The sequence below is a fragment of the Acomys russatus genome, chromosome 32 (assembly GCF_903995435.1).
Source record: "Acomys russatus chromosome 32, mAcoRus1.1, whole genome shotgun sequence".
Classification (NCBI taxonomy): Eukaryota; Metazoa; Chordata; class Mammalia; order Rodentia; family Muridae; genus Acomys; species Acomys russatus.
In genome coordinates, this window is record NC_067168.1 from 35,073,258 (window position 1) to 35,086,596 (window position 13,339).

The window sequence follows — 13,339 nt, forward strand, 5'->3', positions numbered from 1 at the left end:
TGTTTTTTTGGGTTTTTTGTTTGTTTGTTTCGGCCTATCATTGAGGCCTTAAACCTGAGGCTCCTGTGCCTGATGGAATTCTTGTAACATAACACTTGTGTATCATATAAAGATACCACTTTCTCTTATGTATTCTTATTCTAGTTGTTTATTAAGAATGACAAGCACGTCTTTTCAACAAGCTAGTGGATAACGTGTCTTTATTGGGGGAGGTGCTTTGTGGGAAAGTGGAAAGAAAACCTAATTGAATGGGCCAGGTTCCTGCCTGGGAAGGGTGGGACAGGAAACAACCAGCAAAAGGCACTGTGAGTTCCAGGAGCACGCTTTTATTCCTCCCGACTAGCCCCGCCTCAATGCGGGGCGTGGTGCCCAGTACGCATGCCCTGACGCGTTGCGTCAGCGACGTACGCCGCGTAGTGACGAAATCATCTAGTTTATATTGGCGCGGTCCAGACCGTGGAGGCCTCTGCGGCGCGGTCCTCGGAGGCGCGCGTCCCGGTTCCTCGTTCGTCATGGCGGACTACCTGATTAGCGGAGGCACGTCGTACGTGCCTGATGACGGACTCACCGCACAGCAGCTCTTCAACTGCGGGGACGGCCTCACCTACAAGTGCGGGTCTGGGGCACCCATGTGGGCGAAGCGAGGGGTTAGCACGCTGGGCGAGCCTGGATGAGGCTTCGTTGCCTGGGTGCGGACATGGGGCACAGGTTCCCGGAATTACCTCTCCGGAGGATAACTTTGACAGATGTGGGCCTGGGTTGGAGAGGGTCGTTTCAACCGTGGTTAAGACTTGAGTCTTGGGACGTATGGAATTGTTAGTGTGCCGGAGCACTAATGACAGCTAACGCCCGTGCCATCTTGCCTGTGGCACACGGGCTCTGTACAACTCCCTGCTCAGAGCTTCACGGGATGAGCTGTGGAGTTGGAGTGTCTTGGTGTTTTAAGCCTGAGAGTGCTACCTAATTCCTTCCTACAGTGATTTTCTCATCCTTCCTGGGTATATCGACTTCACTGCGGACCAGGTGGTGAGTAAAAGAAGGGACTGGGTTTTCCTGTCTTGTTTTTGAGACGGCCCACCTATTCTAACCCTGGTTGCTCTGTAACTGGTTATGATCCCGAACTAGTGCCAGACCTGCTTATGGCTTCTGAGTGAGTACTGAGATTACAGTAGGCACTGCCGCTGTGCCCAGTCTAGCGGCGGTGAAGTGCCGCCTTTAACTTGAGGTAGTGCACCAGACTGGGCTCTGGGGATAGGGTAAAGTCACTGGAACGGTCTTTCTGGTGAACATTCAGATGACCCAGGGCCCCTGTGATGGATCCTAAGGAGGAAGCCGTGTTTTCCTTTAACGGTCCTTTATCTCCTCAGGACTTAACTTCTGCTCTAACTAAGAAGATCACACTGAAGACCCCATTGGTTTCCTCACCTATGGACACTGTCACAGAGGCTGGAATGGCCATTGCCATGGCGGTGAGCCTTGAAGGGGATGGGTGCCATCTCAGCCAAAGACTGTGCCCCTTCTTCATCACTCACTCGTGTGTTCATCTTGTAGCTTACAGGAGGCATTGGTTTCATCCACCACAACTGTACACCTGAATTTCAGGCCAATGAAGTTCGGAAAGTGAAGGTCAGAAGGGCGTGAATCATGACGAGTTCCTAGGACTTACGCTGGGAGGCGGTGGGGGTGGAGGGTTTGCTCTGCACTTAGGGCTCCTTTCTCCTACTATGAGGTCCAGTTACTGAGGAGAAAAACACCATTTCTCAAGCTAGTGCCCATTTGTGTCCTTGTTAGAGGGTTTGACTTGGTTCTGCTGCGCTGCCGTACAAGACAGTCAGGCACAGGCCTCATTGTTTAGACCAGGAGCCAGATGAAAGTGTCTGGATTCAAAGATGCAGTGATCTTCTCAACGTCCCTTCCAGAAATACGAACAGGGGTTCATCACTGACCCTGTGGTCCTTAGCCCCAAGGATCGGGTGCGCGACGTTTTTGAGGCCAAAGCCAGGCATGGCTTCTGTGGCATCCCCATCACAGACACGGGCCGGATGGGGAGTCGCTTGGTGGGCATCATCTCCTCGAGGGACATTGACTTCCTCAAGGAGGAAGAGCATGACCGCTTCCTGGAAGAGGTGGGTACCACTGGCTGAGAAAAGCTGAGGTCTGAAAACTTAGCTGAAGGGAAAGGCAGGTTCTTTCACCTACATGACATTACTGAGGGCCTCATTTTCTGTCCAGGAAAAATGCCCAGCCATGCTTTTCTTTTTAAACCAAATGAAGTTTCTGCATCCCTGCTCCCTGCAGGGACTCTGGTGACACAATGTCTGCTCGTATTTATTTGAGCTTTATTTTTTCCCACACTTACAGTGGAAGCTAGTTCTTGACCTTTCTGGTTCTCTCCTTCCTATGAGAGGAGGCTCCTTGTACTGTGTGGCACTTTCACTACTGAGTGCCAGTCAGGGGGAGGGGATCGGGTCTCTGTATGTGATCATAGTCTCCTGATAGTATAGTGTGTCCTGTGGGCAAGGGACGGTCCTAATCTGTCTGGTCTTTCCTCTTGACTCCGTCTCCTAGATCATGACGAAGAGGGAGGATTTGGTGGTAGCCCCTGCAGGCATCACTCTGAAGGAAGCAAATGAAATTCTGCAGCGCAGTAAAAAGGGTAAGTCCTGGGCTGGAGAGATGGCTCAGTGGTTAAGAGCACTGCCTGCTCTTCCAGAGGTCATGAGTTCAGTTCCCAGCAACCACATGGTGGCTCACAACCATCTATAATGAGATCTGGTGCCCTCTTCCGGATTTCAGGTGTACATGCAGGCAGAATACTGAATACATAATAAATACGTCTTTAAATTTAAAAAAAAAAAAAAAAAAAAAAAGTGAGTCCTAAAGGGGGGAAGGCGCCCAGAAATACTGTTCAGGATCCAGATTCATGGCCCGCTCTGTCTTCAGGCAAGTTGCCCATTGTGAATGAAAATGATGAGCTGGTGGCCATCATTGCCCGGACAGACCTGAAGAAGAACCGTGATTACCCACTGGCTTCCAAAGATGCCAAAAAGCAGCTCCTGTGTGGGGCAGCCATTGGCACTCACGAAGATGACAAGTACAGGCTAGACTTGCTGGCCCTTTCTGGTGTAGATGTGGTGGTTTTGGTAAGCTACAGCATAAGCAGGGTGAGGTTATGGGGTACGTGCCATATCATGGTGCTGCTAGAACTTCCTTCCTGTCCTAGGACTCTTCCCAGGGAAACTCCATTTTCCAAATCAATATGATCAAATACATCAAGGAGAAATACCCCAGTCTCCAAGTCATTGGAGGCAATGGTAAGGAACGACGGCACTGGCGGGTGAGGATGCGCCACATGCTCTTCTGCCACCGGCACCCTCACTGTTCTCTCTTCACTGTAGTAGTCACTGCTGCTCAAGCCAAGAACCTCATAGATGCAGGTGTGGATGCTCTGCGAGTCGGCATGGGAAGTGGCTCCATCTGCATCACCCAGGAAGGTAAAATGATGCTTTGATCGGGGCCAGTGGCTCTTAGGGGTACTACACTTGAGTCCTCCAACACGGGCAACTCTTGGGCCAAACAGGCCTCTTGGATGGGTGACATGGCTGGAAGCAAGACGAGTTCTTGTCATCCCTCACCTGCCACTCCCTGCCTAGCCTGGCCTCCTGCTCCTGCTCTGTGCCCTCTCTAAACTCTGGTCTGTTTGTTTTATTTAGTGGCTCCCAAGATCCCACCAGACATAAAGTCCCACAGCCCCAAATGCCCTTCTACTGTCACGGGCTGCTATAGTAAGTCCAGCCTGGCCCACTGGTCCGGCCCAGCTGCCCACTGCCCGGCTGCTTGGTTGACTGTAGCTGTAGCTCCCAGGGTTTGTGGTGCTGTTGGGTGGGCAGGTCAAACATGTACAGACCATGGTTTGGGGGCTGCTTGAGATCACAGCTCCTTCCTAGGGTGCTCATAGAGCAGGACCTCCTTCCTAGGCAGGCCCTGCTCTGCCCACATTCTGCAGTAGGCATGACTCAACAACCAATGGTTGAGTCTGCTCTCTCTTCTATGTTACCACTGCCCCGATCTTGCCTGAGCTGCCCACTATGCAGGAAGGGCTAGACCTGACTTGGTACCTCTAGATACTAACTGCACGGTGACTCTTGCCCCATCTGATACCAGCTGGGCGGGGCTTCCCGGCTGCTATAAACTGCATGTGCCTGAGGCTGCTCTGGGCCCTGCACACATGCACGTGCATATGCAGAGGTGAAGCCAGCACAGCTGTACTATTGAAAGCAGATGGGTAGCAGCTATCCCAGACACATCTCTTCATCGGCTATTGACTTGGTATAAGTGTCTTTCAGTTCCTGGGTCCTGTGAGTGCCCCTTGGACCCCCCATCCCCGTATTGCACACCCATCTGTTCCTCCATCTCTCAACAGTGTTGGCCTGTGGGCGGCCCCAAGCAACAGCAGTGTACAAGGTCTCTGAGTATGCACGGCGCTTTGGTGTTCCTGTCATTGCTGATGGAGGAATCCAAAATGTGGGACATATTGCCAAAGCTTTGGCTCTTGGAGCTTCTACCGGTAAGGCCCGGTCACCTTAGGCCCTGGTGGGGCTCTCTTTCCTGCAGTTGTCAGATTCTGCCCTAGCTCACTTTTCTGCCCATAGTTATGATGGGCTCCCTCTTGGCTGCTACCACTGAGGCCCCTGGTGAGTACTTCTTCTCAGATGGAATCCGGCTAAAGAAGTATCGAGGTATGGGTTCCCTTGATGCCATGGACAAGCATCTCAGCAGCCAGAACCGCTATTTCAGGTAGGAAAGGGCAGGCAAGTCACCCACTAAGTCCTGCCTTTGGTCTCATCCCTGTGGCATCTTTACCCATTTCTTTGCCTCTTCTAACAGTGAAGCTGACAAAATCAAAGTGGCGCAAGGAGTTTCCGGGGCTGTACAGGACAAAGGGTCTATCCACAAGTTCGTCCCTTACCTGATTGCTGGCATCCAGCATTCCTGTCAGGACATTGGTGCCAAGAGTTTAACCCAAGTCCGGTGAGCCTGGGTAGCTGGGCCAGGAGTGGAGGGAGCGGAACAAGGCCAGCTACTGCCTGCACCTAACAGCTGCTTCTCTTCAGAGCCATGATGTACTCGGGGGAACTTAAATTTGAGAAGAGAACATCCTCAGCTCAGGTGGAAGGCGGCGTCCACAGCCTCCATTCGTAAGTAGCCCTATGCTTGGGCGGGAGCTTCGGCCAGCCTCAGACCGCCTCCTTCCTGCCCTAAGCTCAAAGATGATCTCTGCCTACAGGTACGAGAAGCGGCTTTTCTGAAAACACGTCTGGTATATGCCTTGAATTTTTCAATAAAAGTTTGGAAAAAAAAAAATGACAACTGATCTTTGAGTTCAATAGACACATGTAACTTTGCAGTCACCACCATCACAGGTGTTCACCTGGTAGAGCCTTGGGCCATGCGATAAAGATACTTCATGGACATGGAAGTTCTAAAGAAATCAGCCATTGGGGTGCATATGAGCAAAGTAGATAGTGAACACCGCTTTGTTGGTGGATGGTCTGATATATTTTGATGCTAATTACTGCTTGTCTGTGTGACCCACTTTTTGCTTAATAAAAAGCCATCCCACCTGGGCAGGGCAAGAGATAGGTGGGGCTAGGAAAGAGAGGAATTCTGGGAAAAAGAAAGACTGTCAGGAGGAGAAAGGAGAGAGACCTGAAGAGAGGAAGGCTGCCATGGGTTAGCTGGAGGAAGAGCACATAGCCAGCGTGGGTCAAGAATCCAGCCCAAATAAAGAACATTAACAAGTTATGTGGGATTATGGACGGGAGGTAGCTAGCTAGAGGTTTTTGGAAACAGATGGTATGGGATCCCTGCCCCGCTATGGGAGGTAGTTTAGAGGATATATATCTGCCCTGCCCCAAGTTAACTAAGGCTTTTTCGTTTTGTTTTGTGTTTTTTGAGCCAGGGTTTCTCTGTGCAGCCTTGGCTGTCCTGGACTCCCTTTGTAGACCAGGTTGGTGAACGCACGGCGATCCGCTTGCCTCTGTCTCCACGCCCAGCCTAAGGCTATTTTAAAATATAACAAGTGTCTGTCTTGATTGATTGCTAGCCGGGCCTACAGATAATACTGCTTCCTAGCCTTTAAGAGGTCAGGGACTCCTGCATAGGCCAAATGAAAACGATTAGCGCTTACTTTCAACCCCTAGCCTGTCAGCAGCCATAACCAACAACACAACAGATATTTGTATACAGGAGTATGAATTATCCCGGGTAAGCAAGACAAGTGTTGAAGATGCCAAAAGGCAGGGAAGGCCCTGGGAATCCCTGAATTCTGCCGCGTGCCACTGGCCCTCCTTAACAGCTCTTGACGGTTCACTTTGCAGCCTGACCCAAAGAGGTGAGTGTAGTCTCTCCAGGAGGAGGAATGAGTGCAGCTCCTGTCACTCGACCTTCATGACACAGGAAGTTGAACGTAGCACAAGCATTGGGCTGCAAGGAAAACATCAGAGTTAGCATGCCTGCCCTAAGTAGGCCTGAACTAGATAGAATTTCCACTGCAAAGACCTACCGTGTCCTGCACCTCCACAGCGATGCCCCGCTGCCTCATGGCCTGTAATACTTGGGAGTGCAGCCTCTCAGTCTTGTTTCCAGTGCCCACTACAACAATCTCTAGGGGAGGTGGAGACAACCAAGTGTTGAGGGTCGGAGATATAGGAGGTGGCCACTTAGGACCCAGCAATAACCCATCACCCCATACCTATCCTGGGCTCCAACATCCAGAAGAGGGAGAAGCTCTCCTCGGTGATGTCCTGATGAGATCCCACCTGTATGGGAGCAGAAGCCACTCAACAGCTCAAGGCTACACAACCTTTACCCACAGCGACACTAACGGGCAACAAAACAAATCTAAATTTGCTAGTAGGGAGTAGCTTTTGGCTCCAGGCTGCAATTTCACTGCAGGGCGGACTCACATTCCACTGGACCACGGTCTGTGGGAGCAGCGCGCATGGACCAAACACCCGGCTTCCGTTGATCGTGAAACCTCTGCTACTGTAGCTATCGATGTATACGGGCAAGGGGTTCTCTTTTTGCAGCAGAGAGATGCGTGTCCGCTGGTACAACTCATCATCCGTCGGAGACAGCCGGTGTCCCCGACGCGGGGTCGTCCTGCAGAGCACAAAAGTCAGAGGCTCGTCGTACTCCTCTGAGGCCATGTGGCCAAGGCGGGGCGGTGGGGGGGGGGGGGCTCACCATAGCTGATCCATTCGCCGACAGAGCGGCGCAGGTCGCGCTCGGTACAGGCAGCGAAACCCAAGGGCAGCGGCCATGGCTGCAACGGCGTGTAGGGTCCCGTTCGCAAGGGTGATGGGATGGCCGCCGAGTTGTCTGTCTCAAGGTGGCCACAGCGCCCCCTGCGTCCCGGAGGGCACCGTGCAACATGACCCGCGCAGTGGGCACTGACATCTGTTTCAGTAGACTCTGTCCCCGGGTGCAGTTCTTCTGTCTGCACCTGTCGCCCACCCCGCCCCCGGCCTCCACCGACTGTCCCTAAGGAGGGGGGGGGGCGGGAAACACCTGCTAGCACGGGTTCCCTGAGGGTATTGTTTAGGCCACAGCCGCGGCCTGTTCCTCGGGTTCTCAGCCTTTATTCAGGGCTCCCAGGGACCGGGGCGGGGCAGTTGCGCACCTGGTCCTGTTATGAACACCTGGCCAGGATGTGGTGCCAGCCTCCAGGCCTCTAATCCCAGGCTTTGGAGTGTCGAGCTCCGTGGGCGGGGCGGGTGGCTAAGGTTTCCCCTAGCTAGTCTCGAAATCGCTGCCCTCCCCAACCGTCACCCCCACGACCGTTGGCGGCGGCGCGGCGCTCCATGAGAGGCGTGGCCGAGCGTGGATTGGCTTCCCCGGAGCGCGAGGGGGTGTGGCCAGATGGTTTCTCCTTAAAATGGCTCCAAGTCTGCCGACAGCTAGAGCCAGCGGAAGGGCACGCCGTGGCAGTGCACGAGTACCTGTTCTGGTGGGACGGACTGGGCCGAACCGGACTAGACGTGAAGTAGACAGCGCCTGGAATCTCACCCTGTCCTCGCGCGCCTTGCACGCGCGTACCGAGAGTCTCCTTCCCCCTGTCTTGAGCTGTGTCTAGGGCCTACTGGCCCAAGAGTCGCTGGCGGCGCGCGGCTTGGGCATCTCTGCGCACCGGTTCTGTCCTGGCCTCAGGGGAACTTTGTCGCGTTCTCTATCCGCTGGACTAGACGGGTGGGATGCTCAACAGCATTGGGGCTTGGCTGTGGGGTTCTTGCAGGGCCGGGTTGTAACGGGTTTGGGTGGGGAGGCTGTCCTGTCGCTGCTATGTGGGCCAGTTTGGCCCCTGGCACTTCGTAAACTGGCAGCGTCACCGGACAAAGGGCCCCGAGCTTTGGGGTGTCCCAGAAGGGGACGCATGGGTTTACTTCCTCTCGGGTCCCACGGGATCGCTTCCCTCTTGGTGCATTCTGAAGCCCGCCCGGTCACCATACCAGTAGCTCCTGCTGCTTGGGACTCATAAAGCTAATCCTGCCCTTCTAATCTAATCCGGATCGGGACCTGGTCCCGCGGGAGGCCCCCACCTTCTATTGTTCTGGGGCCCAGGTGAGCGCCTCTTTCTCACTAGACTGGATTGCAACACCTACTCCTTGTCAACCCACTGGGAAGGGAAAGGCGGGTTCCGGTTTGGCCCCAGGGCAAGTGACCCGGGGGCAGGAGCCCTCCTCCAATGGCTGGACAGCGGGCAACGGAATCCCAAAAGCAGCTGTTGTCTCCAGTGCATTCCAGCTGCGCTTGGATTTCGTTCCCTGCTCTCCTGCCTGAGCAGCGCCCTGACACAGATGAGGTGGTCTCTAAACTCGGAAACACCGCTGGGCCATTCTGGTTTCCATCTCTCAGGTGCACCCACAGGCAGAGATGACGAGAAGAGCCCAGGCGGATGGCCCTCTCTGGAATCTATGCAGAACTCTGACGAGGGAGGTCCTGGGTCCTCTGTGTACGGCCGCAATGGCGGTGAGTTCCCACAGAGCCGCCCAGCCCGCAGCTCGCTAAAGATAGCTTTTCACTTCCTGGGGAAAAACCACCCCAACGGTCTTCGTGGAGGGAAAGTAGCTGAAGTCACCAACTTGCCAGTTGGTCCCAGGCCTGCTAACAGCTGTACCACAGCATGGAAAGTGCTTTGGAATGACACGATCACTCCCGTTGGGTGGGCACCCAAGAAGCCATCGGGAATGTCGTGTCCGCCCAGTGCGCTTTCGGCACCTCCCAAGCAGGGCCTCACAGCCCTGGCCCAGAGAGAGCAACCTTGCCAAACTTTTCCTCTCCCTAGACTTCTCTCCAGAGCAAAGTTCACCAGTTGGGTTCATTCATTACTGGGGGAAGTGAAGGAGACTCATGTTACGTCGAAATAAAAGCTTTTCCCTCAGAAAGCTCCACTGAGATCTCTGCTTATTTGGGTCTTCTCGTGATCACATTTAATTGTCTCAGACTGACCAGAGTGGCCCAAAGAAGAATCAAAATTGCCGGTTACCCCAATTTAAAGGAAAAACATTAAAGGCTGGTAATTCTGGAAATTAAAATGACTCTAATTTCTCAGGTATCAAGATGGGCAATTCAGTCAGGTTAGGCTCTTACTGGAAATAAAGACATACTGTACCGTAAACGAGGGAAAACATGCAAATAATCTGAAAACTTTTTTTTTTTTAAAGTATATGTTAAAGTGGAAGGCAGGCTTGGAGGTGCATGACTTTAATCCTAGCACGCAGGTGGATCTCTTGAGTTCAACCCCAGCCTGGTCTACAAAGCGAGTTCCAGGAAAACCTGTGCTACACAGAGAAATCCTGTCTCGAAAAGCAAAACAAGGGGGCGGGGTGTCTTTAATGGAACAACGTTATTCCACTGACAATTCGTCTGGAGTGTCTGACATTTTAATTTATTTAAATGAGGCAAAAATGAAACCTCACAAACACAAGGATGTGAAACTTTGATGACAAAGTGTCTTGCTTGGTGACAAAGATCCGTTACCAAATTAATAATTCGGGGTGACGATGAAAAATATCCTAGGCGAAAAAGGGATCCTCAGATTTTGGGTCTAAGGCTCATGAATGCAAGAAAGGCTGTCCGGAGGGAACACTGGGGGCGTGGGTTGAATGGAAGCTCATTAGGGACGCTCGAGCGTTGGTCCACTCAGGAGGGTCCACCATCGAGTCTCCGCCCCAACCTGGCGTACCTCCCGGAAGCTCAACGGATAATTTACTTCCTGTTCCGCTTACTCTTCCGGTCGCCATGGCGACAGGGCGTCTTGGGGTTGGGGAGACGCTGGAGGCCCTTAACGCAGCTGTAGGGCCTGGTAACCCGGTATGGTTCAAGGAGACGCACGCCCGGCACCTGCGTGTCCGAGACTTCTTGGCACCGCGCAGTGCGCTACAAGCGCGCTTCAGGGACGGCCAGGTGGGTGCGCGCTGGACAGGGCTATCTAGCCGGTTACAGGGCACTTGGCCCACTTACACGCCCATCTCCCTGCAGGTGCCAGAGTGCGTGTTCCATGCGGTCGCCCGCCTGCAGGGTCCAGGAGTGGCTCCTGTACTGCGCTGCGCGCCGACACCTGCGGGTTTATCGCTCCAACTACAGCGGCCCGCAGTGTTCCAGCGTGTACTCGGTGCCCTGGCCTCCTACGCTACTCCCGCCAAGCCCGCCTCACCAAGCCGGCGAGTTGTCCTACACTGCCCAGCATTGCGCTGCAGCCCCGACACACTCCGCCTGAGCCAGCTGCGTGCCGTGCTCGTAGCGGATCACCTAGCGCGGATGCTGCGCGCCCATGGGTAAGCGCGTGTTCGAGGCTGTAATGGCAAAGACTGAACCTCTAGAGTCACACACAGGTGGGAAGTCACTGTGATCTGGGCCTGGTTCGCAGGCTGAGACAGCCGCCATTGCTTTGCAGGGTATGTGTATGCTTAGTGCCCCCGGTGCGGGATCCGCACACGTCAAGTTTCCTGCAGAAACTTCGGGTAGACTGGCCCACTGCCTCGAAAAGCACCTCTACCGAAACCCTGAGGACCTGGGTGCTTGCAGAATGTAATTCTGCTTCTGAGGAGGAAACACTGCCCCCTGGCGTCCTAGGCCTAGTGTGTCTGAAGAAACTGCTAGAACAGAACCACGCAGCAGGCTATGACCCCAGCATAGACAACTGTTTGGGTAGGACAAAAGCCAGACCCGGAGTGGGAGGATCTCTCTGCACTGCAGAGCATCTCAGCTCCTCTGTTTTCCGTAGTGACTGAAGATCTGCTTGCTGTGCTGTCTGAGCTGCAGGAGGCTGTGCGCCATTGGCCAGAGGGTGGCCACCCAGGCCTGGTTAGTGGCTCCAGTCCTGACCTGTGCCCAAACTGGTTTTCTATATCTTCGTAGTAACTGTCCTGTCTCTACCCAGGTTGGAGACTCAGATGCTGGCATGGCTCGCTGTATGGTTGTACACGTGGTGAGCTGTGAGGAGGCGTTTCAGCAACAAAAATTGGATCTGCTTTGGCAGAAGTTGGATAACCAGGCTCCTCACAAGCAGGTTAATTACCAAAGTAAACCACCTCCAACCTCAGAAGGCCCTTGAAACCCACAGCACCTGTTAGACCATGGGTTCAGAAACTGACATGGCCTTCAAGGCCTGTGACTAGGGTAGTGGGCCTGTGATGGTGGAGTCTTAAGAAAACGTTGGACTGTGTCTTGAGGGCCTAGGCTTGAGGTACTCAGACTGGTGGTTACAGACTGGGAGAAGCGGCATAGGAGCAACTGGTTAGGTTCCTTGGAGACTAGAGGGTATTACCAGCTGGTGTGGTCTCTTGTCTTCCACAGAAGCACCTGGTCTGTGGCCCAGTGAAAGTAGCTGGCGCACCTGGCACCCTGATGACTGCCCCTGAGTATTACGAGTGAGTGAGGTTGGAAGGACGGTCACCTGAAGCCAGGAACAGCTGAGGTGTGCGTAAGGAGCTTCCACTGGGGTCTTGCTCACTGGCTTTCTCTTCTAGGCTCAGGCATGCTCAGGTGTGCAAGGCCTCAGCACTGAAGCATGGTGGGGACCTGGCACAAGGTATACCTAGCAGACCCTGCTTGTGCCCTGAAGTAGGAGCAGGTCATTTATACCTCTGCCCCTAGTTCCTTGGCTGCAGACACTGACCAACCTCTCTCTCTCACCCCAGACCCAGCCTGGATTGAGACCTTTGATGTCCTCTCTGTGGCCACCATCAAATTTGAGATGCTAAGCACAGCTCCACAGAGTCAAGTAAGCCTGGGCACCTCACAATACTAAGCCTGAGGGGCCAAGGTCTAGTGTCAATGCCTGCTGCAGCTCTGCTCCCATTCCCCAGCTCCTCCTAGCCGACAGCACCATCTCCACAAAGGGCACAAAGAGTGGCACTTTTGTCATGTATAACTGTGCCCGCCTTGCGACACTCTTTGAGGGTTATGACCATGGAATGAAACAAGGTCTGTATCCCACTTTTCCACTTATCAGCAGCCTGGATTTCTCACTGCTCCAGGATGAGGTGAGCGTCCCTCCGGAGCACAGCCATGGGCAGAGGGCGTGGACTTCCCCTCCTAGCACCCTTGTCTCCCACAGGGCGAGTGGCTGCTGCTTTTCAACAGTGTCCTTCCCTTTCTGGACCAGCTGAACCAGACTGTGAGCCTGGCCAGCCCTCCAGGGCTCCACATCCCTGTTCGCACGGAGATGGTAAGGCACAGAAGCCACCACACACACTATTCTTTATTACACACAAGTAACACGAGAGCAAAGACAAGAGCTCAATAATTCAATCTCTGTCCCTAGGTGTGCAAGTTCCTGGTGCAGCTCAGCATGGATTTCAGCTCATACTATAACCGAGTACACATTCTAGGGGTGAGCACATAGCAAAGGGGTGTCTGTGGGAAATGCAGGGCACAGGATAAAGATGAGGGATACAGAGGGTGAGCCTGGTTCCTTTTCTTTCAGGAACCTCGGCCACACCTCTTTGGTCAGATGTTTGCCCGACTACAGCTCCTAAGGGCAGTACGTGAGGTGCTCCACACAGGCTTGGCTATGCTGGGCCTCCCGCCACTGAGCCACCTCTAAGGACTCAATAACTAGGAATGTTTACAAAAAAACAGAACTTCACAGATGTGGGGCACTTAAAGCCAAAATAAATGCAGTTTTCTCCTGTTGTAGAGAGAGGCATATTCTTGGTCCGCCTGTGCGGCACCCTCCTGGAGTCCTTCAGGTCAAGAACCTACGGTACTGCTTCATCTTAAAGCACACTGAGCATGAGCACAGCTGGTGCCTGCTCCACTGTCTGCAGGCAGG

The 13,339-nt window shown here is 53.6% G+C and overlaps 3 protein-coding genes across 4 annotated transcripts; 2 read left to right on the forward strand and 1 right to left on the reverse strand.

The window, feature by feature from the left end:
* Positions 1–423: 423 nt before the first annotated feature.
* Positions 424–5,405, forward strand: Impdh2 (inosine monophosphate dehydrogenase 2). Of its 2 annotated transcripts, XM_051140339.1 has the most exons (15): positions 424–610; positions 978–1,026; positions 1,368–1,469; positions 1,552–1,626; positions 1,920–2,126; positions 2,569–2,656; positions 2,944–3,143; positions 3,224–3,314; positions 3,399–3,494; positions 3,714–3,785; positions 4,424–4,567; positions 4,653–4,797; positions 4,888–5,031; positions 5,115–5,198; positions 5,288–5,405. In XM_051140339.1, exons 1-15 carry the CDS (start codon positions 513–515, stop codon positions 5,307–5,309), a joined length of 1,617 nt encoding a protein of 538 aa, XP_050996296.1. In that variant the 5' UTR covers positions 424–512; the 3' UTR covers positions 5,310–5,405. The 2 variants fall into 2 exon arrangements, with proteins under 2 accessions (XP_050996296.1, XP_050996297.1); XM_051140340.1 differs by lacking the exon at positions 3,714–3,785 and having other exon boundaries at positions 426–610.
* A 741-nt stretch (positions 5,406–6,146) lies between these two features.
* Positions 6,147–7,569, reverse strand: Ndufaf3 (NADH:ubiquinone oxidoreductase complex assembly factor 3). Its single transcript, XM_051140192.1, has 5 exons — positions 7,249–7,569; positions 6,969–7,164; positions 6,755–6,821; positions 6,566–6,666; positions 6,147–6,486 (listed from the first exon to the last, which is right to left on the reverse strand). The coding sequence occupies exons 1-5, from the start codon at positions 7,323–7,325 to the stop codon at positions 6,370–6,372; spliced, it is 558 nt and encodes a 185-aa protein (XP_050996149.1). The 5' UTR covers positions 7,326–7,569; the 3' UTR covers positions 6,147–6,369.
* Positions 7,570–9,726: 2,157 nt separating this feature from the next.
* On the forward strand, positions 9,727–13,228 carry Dalrd3 (DALR anticodon binding domain containing 3). The gene is made up of 12 exons (XM_051140194.1): positions 9,727–10,467; positions 10,543–10,838; positions 10,958–11,211; positions 11,288–11,367; positions 11,444–11,572; positions 11,860–11,933; positions 12,033–12,094; positions 12,204–12,286; positions 12,372–12,548; positions 12,623–12,733; positions 12,830–12,898; positions 12,992–13,228. Exons 1-12 carry the CDS (start codon positions 10,303–10,305, stop codon positions 13,109–13,111), a joined length of 1,620 nt encoding a protein of 539 aa, XP_050996151.1. The 5' UTR covers positions 9,727–10,302; the 3' UTR covers positions 13,112–13,228.
* The last annotated feature ends 111 nt before the right edge of the window (positions 13,229–13,339 follow it).

Excerpts from the sequence above, each read along its gene's own strand:
- Impdh2 (XM_051140339.1), top strand. The coding sequence starts at position 513 with ATGGCGGACTACCTGATTAGCGGAGGCACGTCGTACGTGCCTGATGAC. Across the intron at positions 2,657-2,943 it reads TCTGCAGCGCAGTAAAAAGG|GCAAGTTGCCCATTGTGAAT; the intron begins GTAAGTCCTGGG and ends CTCTGTCTTCAG. Across the intron at positions 4,798-4,887 it reads AGCCAGAACCGCTATTTCAG|TGAAGCTGACAAAATCAAAG; the intron begins GTAGGAAAGGGC and ends CTCTTCTAACAG.
- Ndufaf3 (XM_051140192.1), bottom strand. The coding sequence starts at position 7,325 with ATGGCCGCTGCCCTTGGGTTTCGCTGCCTGTACCGAGCGCGACCTGCG. Across the intron at positions 6,667-6,754 it reads GATGTTGGAGCCCAGGATAG|AGATTGTTGTAGTGGGCACT; the intron begins GTATGGGGTGAT and ends CACCTCCCCTAG. Across the intron at positions 6,487-6,565 it reads CTGTGGAGGTGCAGGACACG|CCCAATGCTTGTGCTACGTT; the intron begins GTAGGTCTTTGC and ends TTTTCCTTGCAG.
- Dalrd3 (XM_051140194.1), top strand. The coding sequence starts at position 10,303 with ATGGCGACAGGGCGTCTTGGGGTTGGGGAGACGCTGGAGGCCCTTAAC. Across the intron at positions 11,934-12,032 it reads ACTGCCCCTGAGTATTACGA|GCTCAGGCATGCTCAGGTGT; the intron begins GTGAGTGAGGTT and ends TTTCTCTTCTAG. Across the intron at positions 12,734-12,829 it reads TCCCTGTTCGCACGGAGATG|GTGTGCAAGTTCCTGGTGCA; the intron begins GTAAGGCACAGA and ends CTCTGTCCCTAG.